The following is a 14,996-nucleotide window of genomic DNA, read 5'->3' as shown; positions in this document are numbered from 1 at the left end:
CGCAAACTCAGACAACACTCACTGACACTCGTCCTGGTTGCTCCAACGTGGGCACGCCAGCCATGGTACACCACCTTTCTCGAACTTTCCGTGGTGCCGCATCAAAGGCTGCGGATCAAACCCGCGCATTTGACGCAGAACCATGGAGAAATTCAGCACCCAGATCCGCAACAGCTGAACCTGGCAATCTGGCTCCTGAAGTCCTAGAGTTTGGCTACCTAAACCTGCCACCTGACTGTATGGACATCATTAAGGAGGCCAGGAGACCCACTACCAGAGCTTGCTATGCAGCCAAATGGAAGAGGTTCGTCATTTATTGCAATAATAATGACATTAACCCGCTAGACGCATCCATCCAAAACATTATTTGTTACCTATTACACCTATACCGATGCAATATGGCGTACACCTCTATACGTGTCCATTTAACCGCAATATCAGCCTATCTACAAACCAGGCAGCACCTCTCTCTATTCAGAGTGCCTGCCATCAAAGCATTCTTGGAAGGACTCAAAAGAGTCATTCCACCTACCCACCCACCAGCCCCAATGTGGAACCTCAACTTGGTCCTCACACGCCTGATGGGTCCACCCTTTGAACCTCTACACTCATGTGAGATTCAATTCCTTACCTGGAAAGTAGCTTTCCTAGTAGCGATAACTTCTTTACGAAGAGTTAGTGAACTCCAGGCACTAACCGTCCAAGAGCCATTCATACAGGTTCACGCCAACAGGGTCGTACTACGTACCAACCCCAAGTTCATGCCCAAGGTGGTATCGCAGTTCCACATGAATCAAACTATTGAACTGCCTGTTTTCTTTCAAAACCCACAAACTGTCGCAGAAAGGGCACTCCATACACTAGATGTAAAAAGGGCCCTCATGTATTATATCGACAGGACCAAACCCTTTAGGAAAACAAATCAACTTTTCGTTGCCTTTGCCCCACAACACAAAGGTAACGCTATCTCCAAAGCAGGTATAGCCAGATGGATCGTTAAATGTATTCAAATTTGCTATCACAAGGCTAAACGCACTTTAACGATTCCCCCACGAGCCCACTCAACACGTAAGTTAGGGGCCTCCATGGCTTTCCTAGGAAACATTCCTTTGCATGACATATGTAGAGCAGCCACCTGGTCCACTACACATACATTTATCAAACACTATTGTGTAGATGTGCAATCAAAACAGCAGGCAGCTGTAGGACAGGCTGTTCTCAAAACTCTTTTTCAGACCGCTGCAGCTGGCACGGGTAGCCGCCGCTAATAAGAGGGCACTGCTATATATTCTATGCACAGATATGAATTCAGCAGCCCACATGCCTCGAACTGAATATGCTACTTACCAGTATGCATCTGTTCTTGGCATGTAGGGCTGCTGACATTCATATCGCCCTCCCTCCTCCCCGGCGCCTGTAGCAGCTGCAGCTCTCAGAATTACTGTATGCATGGTCATCACTTTCTGTATCTACTCCATCACTGCCACAATGGCGAAAAACAATCTGAGGATGGAGAGGATGCCCATGCGCACTGTAGTCCAGGGGAGGAGTCACCTACCCAAGGATACTTCGAAGACTCTTCCAGGACAACAACGTGCAAACATCCGGACCCAACACTAGGCGGCGATCTATGCACAGATATGAATGTCAGCAGCCCTACATGCCAAGAACAGATGCATACTGGTAAGTAGCATATTCATTCTCTATGGGATCTTGTGCTGTGGTTTGCTGTGGCCGGTTTCTGACCGAAGCACAAGCTCCCATAGAGAAATGGGAGCTTGCGACCCCACCATGTGCAGTCACATCATGATTGCGGTGTCAGGACCGCCGACCGTTGATCAGTCATCCCGAGACCGTGGCGGTGTTGGTTGGAGGGAACTCCGACCTACATCATAATGAGCCTCCAAATGTTTTGCTCAAGCATATAGTGTCACAGAGATTTCTTAAGGCAGTTCTATTGTACCAAGATATAATAGCAAAAGACGGAAATATTTGTTCATAGTCAGGTCTGTGATCACCAGTTTCCTCCACTGGTCAGGTATATCTGTTCAGTCTAGTGAATTGTAGTCTCTGATGCTTTCCCATCCTTGAGAAAATGTTGTGGTGCTACACATTACAGGAAAACGTGTCAGCTCTAGCTACATCAAGAAGAACCTCATTTATATTGAGATTTTAACATTGATATTAAAAGGTTACTCATTGATAATCGTTGTGAACGCTGCTCAATGCACATCCCAGAGAGAGTGCTATGAGCCGTTACAAATGACCAAGGCCCACAATTATTAATAGGCAAATACACGGTGGCCAAGAAGGGAACCCTATTGGTGGCCTTTATGGACCGGTCATCGGCCTTTGACCGTGTAAATAGGTCAAAACTATGGTCCCTGCTCCTATCCCATGGAGTAGACAAAACATCGTCTACTTCCTAGCTGATCTTCATAGGGATCTATCGGCTACAGTACGGTATGATCAAACAGGCAATTGCACAAAAGATATACCTATATCAAATGGTGTTAGACAGGGGTGCATTTTGGCACCTCTGCTCTTTACACTTTACATAAATGAATTAGACAATGCCTTAATCACCTCATGTAATGACATTCCTCGTGCAGGGAAAATTTTAATCCCTGCACTGTTATACGCTGATGACACTGCTTTACTTGCAAGAACGGGAGTGGGTCTCCAGTTACTGCTAGACTCATTTGCGGCCTTTATGAAGGCCCTGGATTTAACTGTCAATTTTGCTAAATCGCATGTTATGGTTATTGGTCCAAAATCTGCTAAGTCTAAAACCTTTAAATGTGGGGGCCATCAATTATCTAGGGTATCCTCGTTTCCATACTTGGGCGTCCTCTTTGACGACCAAGGTTCGTGGGTAACCCAAATAACAGCAAAAAAGATTGTTCTTTCTAGAGCAACTGTGGGTGTTCTTGGCTTTGCCAGAAAGCTAGGTGCCAGACCAATGAGGGCCCTTATTCAAGTTTATAAAGCTAAGTGCCTTTCTGTGGCACTGTATGGAGCTGAGATATGGGGCTTTAAAAATGTTAAAAGTATTCAGATTGTCGAGGATAGGTTCCTAAAAAACCTCCTTTCAGTCCCAATCTCGACTGCTAATTTTAATGTCCATCAGGAACTTGGAATCGGTTTTGTAGAAGATAGCATTGCTCTGGCTCCATTACTGAAATGGATTAGCACTTGGCTTAACCCGGACCTACAGTTGAACCGCACAATTATGAAAGACTGTACAATGCTGGACTATGGGTCGCGTATACCCTGGCTGAAATACATTCAGAACCTGGCCACAAAGTTAGGCAGACCCGAATTATATCAATCCCCAGAGGCCCTAGTGAAAGGTGACATTAAATGGTGTAAAGAAACATTTATGTACATATCCACCATGGATAGGGAAGGGAATGAGCTGGTTAAGGACACTGTCAGGGCTCACCAGCTCTGCAAGACAACACCATCCATGGAACCATATTTAGGTTATGTCACAAATGTAAATCACCGTTTCCTACTGACTAGATTTAGACTAAATCAATTACACCTTTTGTTTGGAGATGGGAAAGGCTGGAAAAGGGCTGTGGATCTTGGCCCTTTTTCCTGTGACAATTTTTCCACTCAGGATATGATACACTTTTTCTTCTTCTGTGAGCACTTTATTGACATAAGGCAACGCTTTTTATTCCCTATATTAAGAAACAAAGGCTTTGTTCAGGTGAGACCTGCTCTTCTTTACCTTCAGATGTTAAATGATGTTTGGGAAACTTTGAATATTGCGAATTTTTTATCTGTTGTAATTCGCTCTTTGAGGAAATGAATTGTATCCTTTTTAATGTTTTTAATTGGACATGTTGCCCTGTTTTATTAATTAGTGTCAATATGTTTAAAATGAAATTTGTATTTTTTAGTCTATTTATTGTAGTATGCTTTTATGGTTTGCACTTACACCGAATAATGACTTTTGACTGACTGACTGACCAAGGCCCACAGTAAGGTTCCAGCTATCTGATAACAGCATGCCTAAATGATTGGTGATGTTCCACAGAGTATATGTAATCATTTACTAGACTTATGATTATATGAACAAGAATGGACTGGCTCATTCTGATTACTGAGTACATCTTTCGGTGGGAGGAAGCATCTTGTCTTGTTTATTATTTTGGTTAGTGTTGACCACAGAGGCCATAGAGAAGTCACAGAAAAAAAGTTTATCTCCCATATGATTTCAGGTAGCAGAAACACATACACTGGACAGATGTTTGGTCAAAGAGTGGTAATTTGTGTTGCAAAATTAAATAAAATGTTTGTCAAAAAGCCAGTGAGAATCAATGGCATTGTAGGTTGACAGGTTAATGATGGGTAAGGAACAATTCTATAGGGGTTGGGGGCCTGAGATATTCTGACCAGAAGTGCAGTCATTGTGTATCTGTGCGGTACTGGATAAATAATTCAACCTTTCTTCAGTGTTTGATCTTGGGTTTAGAAGGTTTAGATCATCTGTAAATTATTTTTTAATTTGATTTTTGGCCAACTGGGCTGTATTTTTGGTGGTGGAGGGGTTATCAAATGCATGTGTAGCATGGTGTCCTATAAAGGCCTTGATGTCATTGGTAGCTCAATCCAGCAGGTGATTCAAGAAATGGAAACCTGAAAGGAGGAATCAGTCTAGCTGTTGCCAAGGTCACATGCCAATGTGGGGTTTCTCAGTTTTGATTTGTGTATTTGCATATTATGTAGCTTCCCAAGAATATTGAAGTTAATAAGGAAATTATGTGGATGATGAGTTTTGAGATACCAGGAGATACAGGCTAGGATTTTCTTTGCTGGTAGGTCGATAAAATCTGCGCCTATCATTCTGTGACTTCAATAACATTTTTGTTGGTTGGTCTGACATCCCAGATGTTCATATCATTGAGAAAGAAGGAGAATTTTGAGGCACACATCAGATGGTAGATGAGTGCACAAAGAAAGATGAGACAAAGCCTGCAATGTATTTGATGATCACGAATTCAAAGAACTCACATAGTGGCCATTTAGTGGCCAGGCTCTTATAAACCCAAGACTAGACTATGGAAATGCCCTATAACTAGGACTCCCCGACTACCTGAGCCACAGACTTCAGGTGGTCCAGAACATGGCAGCTAGCATTCCTCTTAACCTACCTCCAAGAACGAACGTGTTCCTGCACTTATGCACCCTCAACTGGCTCCCAATAAGGAAGAGAATCTTGTTCAAAACACTAGTTTTGGTCCACAAGGCACTTTGTCATAGAGGTGCAGGCTACATCAGGACAAGAATCAGCTGTTACGTCCCCACGAGAAATTTTCTGTCAACCAACAGTCTTCAGGCTTAGATCCCTAAGATTCGCCGCACTAGAGCTGGGGGCTGTTCCTTCTCCTATGTAGGGCCATCTGTATGGAACAAGCTTCCCTATGAGATATGCTCAGTGGACACTATCTAGTTGTTAAAAAAAGCTGAAAACCTGGCTTTTTAAGCAGGAATAGACTGTCTGACTATACTCTGTAAGGTTACCTACGAGCAAAGCGCCAGGACACTCCTTGGAGTAGCCGGGCTATACAAGTTGCATTTCATTCATTCATTCATTCATTCATTTATTTGTCAGTGACAGAGTTAAAAAATCTTATATGGTTGATATGTTAGATGCACTGAGCTTAAATAAGGTTATGCCACAGGAACAGAAATGAAGTAGACCAGCTAAGCATACTTCAGTAAATCTGTTGTTTTAGTACAAGAGGTTGGCAATGGACATGACTTATTTTGTGAAATTTAGGAGTAGGCATGCCTGTGGGATGTTCTTCACAAGATGAGCAGTACATGTGTATGGACAACATTCCTAGCATCATAAAAACTTCTAGGAAAGAGACATTTGAGTGGCTCTGTTGAGAATAATGGAAAAGGCACAAACTAGTACCCTCATCAGAGAACAGATGTGAAATCTGCTCATGTGTGTCATCATTACCAGTATTAGAGTCCTGATGTGATCAAGTACAGAAGCTTTACAGTTTCCTGCAATGGTAAAACATGACGAGGAATGGGAACAAAGAGACAAAACAATGCCATACTCAATCTCTTCATTTGTCTGATAATTGGGCAAGATGGTGACAGTTTTGGCAGGAGATCACCCAATTAATGGTCCTGATGTAGGGTCTTCACCCTAGCAGACAACTATGCTCTGAAAAGGACAGGAAGCATCACAGCCAGATACAGCAATGCACACATGTACAAAAGCTGACAAAACCAGAAGAGCATCATCTAGACGTAGAGTGCGGTGTAAAGCTATAATCATGATGCTAGTCTTAGGCAGGACTTTGTCTATATACAAAGGGATAGCAGAGAAAAACGGAATGCTATTTTGTCTGCCGCCAGCAATATTTGATGGGCTCTGAACACAACACATTCCACTTGGCTATGGAGGCTACAATCAATTTCAATGATGTGTCTGCATCGTAAGCCATCAAGTCTCAGTCTTAACGAAAAAATAGGAACTCTCCTGGTCATTTCATATGGTATAGTTGTGATAACAACCCCTAAATGAGACATTTCCCTTGCCAACCAGAATTATGTGTCAGTCACGTTGTGACATGGTGTCCACACTCTGTATGGTAATCTAAGTATCCTTCAGCTGGTGGGCCAGTGTGCACGCGTGTTAACCTTTGGGTCCTATGAGATAACATAGATGTCACAACTTCAACAACCAGGAAACTACGTGCTACTCACATATTGGTGTGCATGGATATGTCACTCGCTTTGCACACAGCTACTTTTCTAGTGGGCACTGCAAGGATCAGGAAATTGGATGAGTCCTTAGGCTTGGGATCGGGATACTTCAATTTTTTTACTTTGCAGTCCAAGGATTTGTTTTGAATCTTGAATGCATGTTGCTGGATCATATATGATGTATCATGATGCCATGATGCGTCATGATGTGTGTTGCCAGTTTCTACGAACACTGAGAGTCTCATTTAAGTTGGTCTTATGGAAAGTGCAGAGGGGTTTTCAAAAGTTTTTTTAAAGGATAGGTTGATAGGTTCAGAACTTAATTGAAATGGGAGGTTTTTTCCATTCTTTGCCAATGCCAATTGCTAATCAAAGCAAAGAATGCCATATTTCAAGTGTGGGATACAACTAAACACTTTCAGGTCTGCATTACCTTTTTAAACACATATGTTCATAAATCTTGTGGGGAAACAACCTTTACAACGCAGTCATTACAACGCACTACATTTACAACGCAGTCATTACAACGCAGCATCCTTTACATCGCATGCCATTACAACGCAGTCATTAAAACGCATGTCACTACAGCGCATGTCATTACAACGTATGTCACTACATGTGCATTTTTAGGTAAGTAATGGGGATTAGTAATTTTGAACCCTACACTATCCAACACTTACCCTACTGTTGCACTCACTGGAGTGGGAATGGTAATTTTTACCCCTACACTATCCAACACTTACCCTACTGTTGCACTCACTGGAGTGGGAATAGTAATTTTTATCCCTACACTATCCAACACTTACCCTACTGTTGAGCTAAAAGTAATATGCGTTGTAATGGTATGCATTGTAATGGTATGCGTTGTAATGGAATACATTGTAAATGTAGTTTAAAAAAATGCGTTGTGATGGCTTGCGTTGTAAAATCATGCGTTGTAATGGATGTTGCGATGTAAAAACTGCGTTGTAAATGTTTGCGTGATAATGTCATACATTCCTACAAATGTTTTTGTGTGTGTGTGTGTATATATAAATATATATATATATATATATATATATATATATATATATATATATATATATATATATATTGTCCGTCAGCTCACAGATCTCCACTGCACTGTAAGTACGAGCCACACGAATCCAGTTGATTTTTAATCTTTTTTAATGTTGCGGGCAAACAAAAATGACGCGTTTCGAGCAAACGTGCTCTTGGTCACATGACCATCTGTTCCGAGTTCACTGTATTTAAGGTCATACAGAAACATAGACAACAGACTTCACAACTGGTACATTATAGAAAATAATATAATACAAAGGTATTTTTACACATGATTAAGCTGCTGCGCAATGGTGATATTAGCATCCATCTTAGAAAGGTATATACAAACTAAGGTAAACATACTAATGGCATCCATCTTCGAAAGGTATATACATACTTGAGTAAACATGCTAATGTGTTCCACGACCCTTGGAGGCCATGTTCCAACTTGTTTATCTCACCTATGTATATGCCTAGGTTTTTCAATGCTTAACGGCAGAGAATATTTTTCATGGCAATTGCTTGCCTTATTCGTTAGCAATATTTGTTAGCAATATCAATTAGAACGTCCTTATTAGAACATAGGTCGTGGAACACATTAGCATGTTTACTCAAGTTTGTATATACCTTTCCAAGATGGATGCCATTAGTATGTTTACCTTAGTTTGTATATACCTTTCCAAGATGGATGCTAATATCAACAGCCAATCGGCTGAACGCAGTCCCATTTCTATTTCTATGTCCAGGTTTTTGGATCAACTGCAACTTTATCAGTATTGTTTTTCATTGTAACTCTACACGTGAACAAGGCTGTCGCCGAAACACGTTGTGTAGGATTAAATTTGGATCACCACTCTTGATTGTTGTCTTGTTTTTCCTGAGAGCGTACTAACACGAACTTTTGCTGTTGGTTGGAGATATATATATATATATATATTACCTACTGGCGGTCGCCAGTAGGTAGTTATAGTTAGGACCCCTTTTCCATAGGAAATCCGCAACATTCTATTTTGAATAACTTTGGCGCCGGATGACGAATCCTCGCGAATTTTTCAAAATAGGTGGGGCGCTACGCTCCGCTCCTACCCTGAAAGTCTCGGGGGGATTCGTCAAGCGGGGGCTGAGATAAAAGGGGGTCCCAAAACGCGTTTTCCCCATGCATTTTTCCATAGGACCTTTAGACACAGCTACAGCCCGAACGGCTGAACAGAATTACTTGAAATTTGGCAGAGAGGTAGCCATAAGGTCAAGGAAGTGCCTTTTGCAGGTCTGGTGTAAATCTGTTCACTATTTCCGGAGAAAATAGCATTTAAAAGCATATATATATATATATATATATGCGCGCAGGGTGCGCGCACCGTGCGAGCACCCTAACGTGCGCGAGCGTAATTCTGATTGGTGGTTACATGTTAGTCAACGTTCGAATCGGTCGAAATCAGGAAGTGTCGGCCGCCATTTTGTTTGTTTTCAGTGCGAGAGTGAAAAAGGAAGGTGGCGAACGTGAAAAGGGGGCAGGGTAGAGAGTTCCTGACCCCCTAGCCTTTGTCAGGGGGTCCCTGAAGGACCCCGAAGGCAAAAAAAAATTTTTTTTTTTTTTTAAATCGCGGGGGTGCGCGCACAGTGCGCGCACCCTGAAAAACACAAAAACATTTTTTTTTTTACAAAAAAAAAAAATAATTCGCAAGGTGAAAATCAAAAAAAAAAAAAAAAATAGTTTTTAATACGTAGTTTATTGTAAAATAAATATATAAAAAATAATACATAAATAAATTAGCATTTAAAAAACCGTACAAATTCACTGAAAAAACCATAGGTTTCACACACACGTTATAGTTAGGAATTAGCATTTAAAAAACCTTGCTAATTCACTGAAAAAACCATAGGTTTCACACATGTTATAGTTAGCTGGACATTTTACTGATAAAAAACCAATGAAATTCCCCCGTTATAGTTACTGTAGGCAACTATAACTCACGCGACCGTAATCCTCTGCTGATGACATATGTGTCTTTATGAAAAAAAAATATTTGTAATATATGTATAGCTAAAATTTAATGGAAGAAGACATGGGCAAATAAGTGTCTAAATACAGTATTAGCATCAGCAGAGGATTACGGTCGCGTGAGTTATAGTTGCCTACAGTAACTATAACGGGGGAATTTCATTGGTTTTTTATCAGTAAAATGTCCAGCTAACTATAACATGTGTGAAACCTATGGTTTTTTCAGTGAATTAGCAAGGTTTTTTAAATGCTAATTCCTAACTATAACGTGTGTGAAACCTATGGTTTTTTCAGTGAATATATATATATATATACAAGGTACTCCGCTTCTATTGCGCGTATCTTCTTTAGCAGAAAACGGATACGGACCCAACTTTGGTGCAAAATAAAAAACAATTTGTGCAAGAGGTCGGCATGACGTGTTTCAGCCCTTCCCACGGGCCTTGATCACATGACACAGTACAGCATTGCACATTGGTTTAAATAGTGAAACATGTGGACGTAATCATTGGTGCTAGAGGCATACAAGACCAGTCAATATCGGAGACAGACTTTTCTAAAAAGTATTTTTTCCTTTTGCTTTCTCGTCAGAACAGGCTTGACTCGGCTATGTAATATATACATACAGAAACCCCTGATTTTAAGAAAGACAATAAAATCTTAAAATAAAATTCAGTTTGAGGCCATACAAAATAAATTGAATGCATATACGTCTGCACAAATAATCACATGTGCAGAAAAGGATATAAAATTGTGCAAAATTGTGCAAAAAAGTGCTAGAGTGAAATAAAGTTTGTTCAAAATATTATCAACAAACAGTAATGCCAACAAAGAGATTTTTCTGGCATTGTAGCGCCATAGGTATCTGTATAAATACATAAATCACTGCTACATTGTTCGTGAGCGCTATTACAGGTGTGGGTTACTGGAGCCCCAGTAATCCTATGATTAATCATAATAGGCTCAACATTACAATTAGGTGCAAGTGTAGGACATTGCGATGGTCCACATTCCAAGATAGTTATAGATCGCAAGTCAGAATCGGATAGGATATCGGTTTAAATACCAGAAGTCCTAATTAAAGAGCATGTGAGATAATAATATTGTTGAAGGTCACTTCCAAATGGTGGAAATAAGATTTGCCCTTTGCTATCTATGGACAAACCCTGATCTTCACACACATAAATAACTGAATACATAGGTAATAAATATTAAAAAAGCAATGCAATACAATCCATAATAGATAAACTCTGCTTAAATATTCATATATATAACTAATAAATATGTATATAAAAAAGATCACTGGAATATCCATAAATAATCAATAAATACAGTTATAAAATCCACAATTCATAAAATCTCATAAATATTGCTCTAAAGGAAGATCTAAAATTCCTATATAAAAAGTCACAGTAGGAATTTTGTCAAACAAACTGGAAATCATTGTACAGGCAAGTAAAAAGATCCTCTGTTACATTTAAACCGAAAGGTTGTTTTGTGTTTAGTTCTAAGATGTATCTAGTTTCCAGTTGGCGTAGTTTCTCTTTTCTATTTCCGCCCCTCCTACTAGCAAGGATTGAGTCAATTACAAAGTATCTTAAATCTTTACTTTTGGAATCATGTTTGGCTTTAAAGTGTCACGCCACCGGATATGTGTTTTCTTGATTGTTAATTGCCCTCAGATGTTGCAAAATTCTCTTGTGTACTTGGAGCTTAGTGCTCCCAACGTAGCATAAATTGCATGGGCATAACAACACATATACCGCAAACTCAGTTTTGCATATAAGCAGTTTGCCAATTTTGTGTTTTTTCTGATCAAAGGGAGTAATGTACGTAGTTTTATTCTCACCCTGTTGGGTGGCTTTACACGATTTGCAGTTAAAAAAACGGTATGGGTTTGCAGCCAACTAGTAGACTCAATGACTTCAGGACTAGTTTTGACTAAGTCGTCTCTCATGGAGTGACCTCTGCTGTAGGTTATTGACGGTCTTTTGGGCAATCTGAGACCTATTATAGGGTCACTAGGAACCAAAGGCCAATTTTGAGATATTATTGTTTCGATCTTTTTGCGTTGTTTACTGTATTGGACTACAATTCTAAATTCCTTGTCAGTTACATCACTGTTAATTTCTGCTTCAATTACTGTGGTGTTGGTCCTAGATTATGTCTCATAAAGTAGCTCAACCCTACTTTTATGCATAGATTTATTAATGGCATTATCTATGATCAATTCAGAGTACCCCCTTTCCTTGAACCTCTGTTTGCTATCGGTCTGGGCAATCAGCAAATCATTTTCCTTGCTGTGAATCCACCTCAGCCTAAGCATTTCACCATAGGGAATACTAGTTACCAAGTGTTTCACATGAGAGCTACTCGCATGGAGTGTCGAGTTACCAGCGGTTTCCTTGCAATGGAGTTTAATTTCAATTCTATTGTTATCAACATAAATCTCTGTATCAAGGAAACTCACTGTGGATGCGCTGATGCTGGCAGTAAAATGCAAATTCAGATCATTTACATTATTTGCTTGTACAAACTCCTGAGCTTTATCTGTACTACCATCCATATGATGAATAAGTCATCAATAAAGTGCAACCATAACTTGACATTAGTTGTCATGGCTCCCTGGTGTTCAGTCATGAGGACCAGCTTCTCCCACCAACCGATGTGTAAACATGCGTAGCTGGGGGAGAAGCTGGCCCCCATCGCAACACCTCTGAGTTGTCTGTAAAAATATATATATATATATATATATATATATATATATATATATATATATATATATATATATATATATTCACTGAAAAAAACATAGGTTTCAGGGACGTTATAGTTAGTTGGACATTTCACTCGTGCAAAACCAGAAAAATCCCGCCGTTATAGTTAGTCCAGCTAACTATAACTTGCGCACCCGCAATGCACTACGGATGACATCACATATTACATCATTCATGACATGGTCAGTGACATCACTGATGACATCACTGATGACATCTCAAATGACATCACTGATGACATCACTAATGACATGATCCAGTGCCTTTGTGTTTCTTTAAAGTTTCAAACTCTTTATATATATGCCAAGGTGTATTGAATGAATGGCTATATAAGTGTCTGCATGGAGGATTTAGTAGGTGCGTGACTTACTGTATAAGTTAGTGATTAAATGTGTCTTACTGAATGGATGGGTTAGTGACTAAACTGTGTGAATGTCTATATCAGTCTCTATGTTGTTTTGTACGTTGCTGCATGGGTTGGTCAGTAGCTACATGAGCGTCTATATGGGTTATTGCTTGGTTACCTGAGTATTTGTATGGGAGACTGAGTGCGTGTGTGGGTGGGTCGGAGATGTGTGAGTGGTTGATTCACCGGGTGTATGGGTTCAAGAGTGCATGGGGAAACAGCTGCATGGGTGGGTGAGTGTGTGCATGGGTGTGTTGGTGAGTGAATGGATGTCTCAGCGGTACATGTCCAAGTAACTACATATGTAAAAGGCAGAGTATGTGCGAGTTGAAGTATATAAATGACGATACGTGAGAGTCAGTGATTGTGAGAGTGGCTGAATGGATGAGTGTGTACTTGTATCAGTGATTATAGAAGAGAGTAAGTATGCCTTAGTATGAATAAGTGAGGTGGTATGTGTATAACTGTATAGGTGAGTAAATGGGAGTGTGATTGATTCTTTGCATGACTGACTAGGTGTCTGAGTAACTCCATGGATGAGTGGTGGTGTGTGAGTGTCTGTATAGGTGTATGAGTACATACAATAGTGTTGTATTGATGAGTGACTGCATGTATGAGTGATTGTATGGGTGATGAGTGGATGTGTATGTAGACCTAGGAATCAGTGAGTGCGTATGTAGTAACTGGTATTGGTGTGTCGATGGTTTTGAAAATGGTAGTCTGGATTTTATAGTGGGAGTATCAAAGGCTATATTAGAGTGTGAGGAGGTGCATCAGATTTTCATGTGGATGATGTCATCAGTGATGTCATTTGAGATGTCATCAGTGATGTCACTGACCATGTCATGAATGATGTAATATGTGACATCATCAGCAGTGCATTGCGTGGGCACGAGTTATAGTTAGCTGAACTAACTATAACGGCGGAATTTCTCTGGTTTTGTACGAGTCAAACGTACAACTAACTATAACGTCCCTGAAACGTATGGTTTTTTCAGTGAATTTCTAAGATTTTTTTAATGCTAATTTCTAACTATAACGTGCCTGAAACCTATGGTTTTTGTCAGTGAATATATATATATATATATATATATAAAGTAGCAAAATATAATATTGAAAATCGTAAAAAGTTCTGTAAATGCGAAGGAAAGTGATACTGGAGGCAAAAAATGTATTAATTTGGTGTTCTCAGGTTGATTAGTGGGAGCAGTGCAAATGCAATTAAATTAAGCATTTTTATCATTTGTCTATTTGTTTGAGGAATGCTTGTTTCTGTATTTGTATGTATTGTTTTGAGATTCAAATGACCGCAGTTGCTTAAGCTGGGGTCCCAGCATCCGTTAATGACTCAGAAGGGTCCCCGGATTCCAGTAATGATTAAGCGGGGGTCCACACAAGTCAAAAGGTTAAGAACCGTTGGGTGAGAATATAACTGTCTAACCTGGTGTGGAATTGTGTACAGTGTTAAGTAACATATATTTGTTTTCAGCAGAAATATACAGACTTGGTAGCCTGGTGGTCTCCTTGTGTTATGATCACCACTTGCTTCTGTATCTGTGACTTAATGATGATGTTCTGTAAGAGGAAAACCGATATCTGACTTCTAGTGTTGCAGATGTCACAGCATTGTAGGGCTCTGACACGTGTTCTGCTCTTTTCCTGTCCAAGCCTAACTGTGCATGATTACTTTTTTCTTTTAATAAACTTCCTAATTTATGTTCACAGGACCATGGTCGTTGCGAGGCTATCGTGCATTTCTATCCCAATTCAGTTATTTCTGTTGGACAGAGCTGCGAACCGGCACCCCCAGGTAAGAACCTCAAATCACAAGTCCATCAGATGGTAACTAAACCACAACTAAATCCTGGCGCCCTCTGCCTTTCCTGTAGATTCAGAACCTGACTAATTGCGTAATAATAAAATATGGGTGTGGAACGTGTCTTCCTTGGAAAATGCAATCTTTCCAAAGTTCTTGACTTTTGCAGTTTATGATGTATGAAAAGTGTGCCAAGCCTGTTGTTGATTG

General features: G+C 40.1%; 1 protein-coding gene across 3 annotated transcripts in view; it reads left to right on the top strand.

Moving 5' to 3' along the window:
• The window catches only part of LOC146785927 (uncharacterized), a 671,075-nt gene that overhangs the window by 120,626 nt on the left and 535,453 nt on the right, over positions 1-14,996 (top strand). For 2 of the 3 annotated variants that reach the window (XM_085635328.1, XM_085635327.1), the window contains exon 12: positions 14,696-14,780. The exons of the other annotated variant lie outside the window; for it this stretch is intronic. In XM_085635328.1, the coding sequence (XP_085491454.1) occupies positions 14,696-14,780 (85 nt within the window). The remainder of the gene's footprint in view (positions 1-14,695; positions 14,781-14,996) is intronic. 3 annotated transcript variants of the gene reach the window in all.

Source organism: Triturus cristatus, chromosome 11 (assembly GCF_964204655.1).
Source record: "Triturus cristatus chromosome 11, aTriCri1.1, whole genome shotgun sequence".
NCBI lineage: Eukaryota > Metazoa > Chordata > Amphibia > Caudata > Salamandridae > Triturus > Triturus cristatus.
Note: the sequence above shows the minus strand (reverse complement) of the source record. Positions and strands in the feature narration are given on the sequence as shown.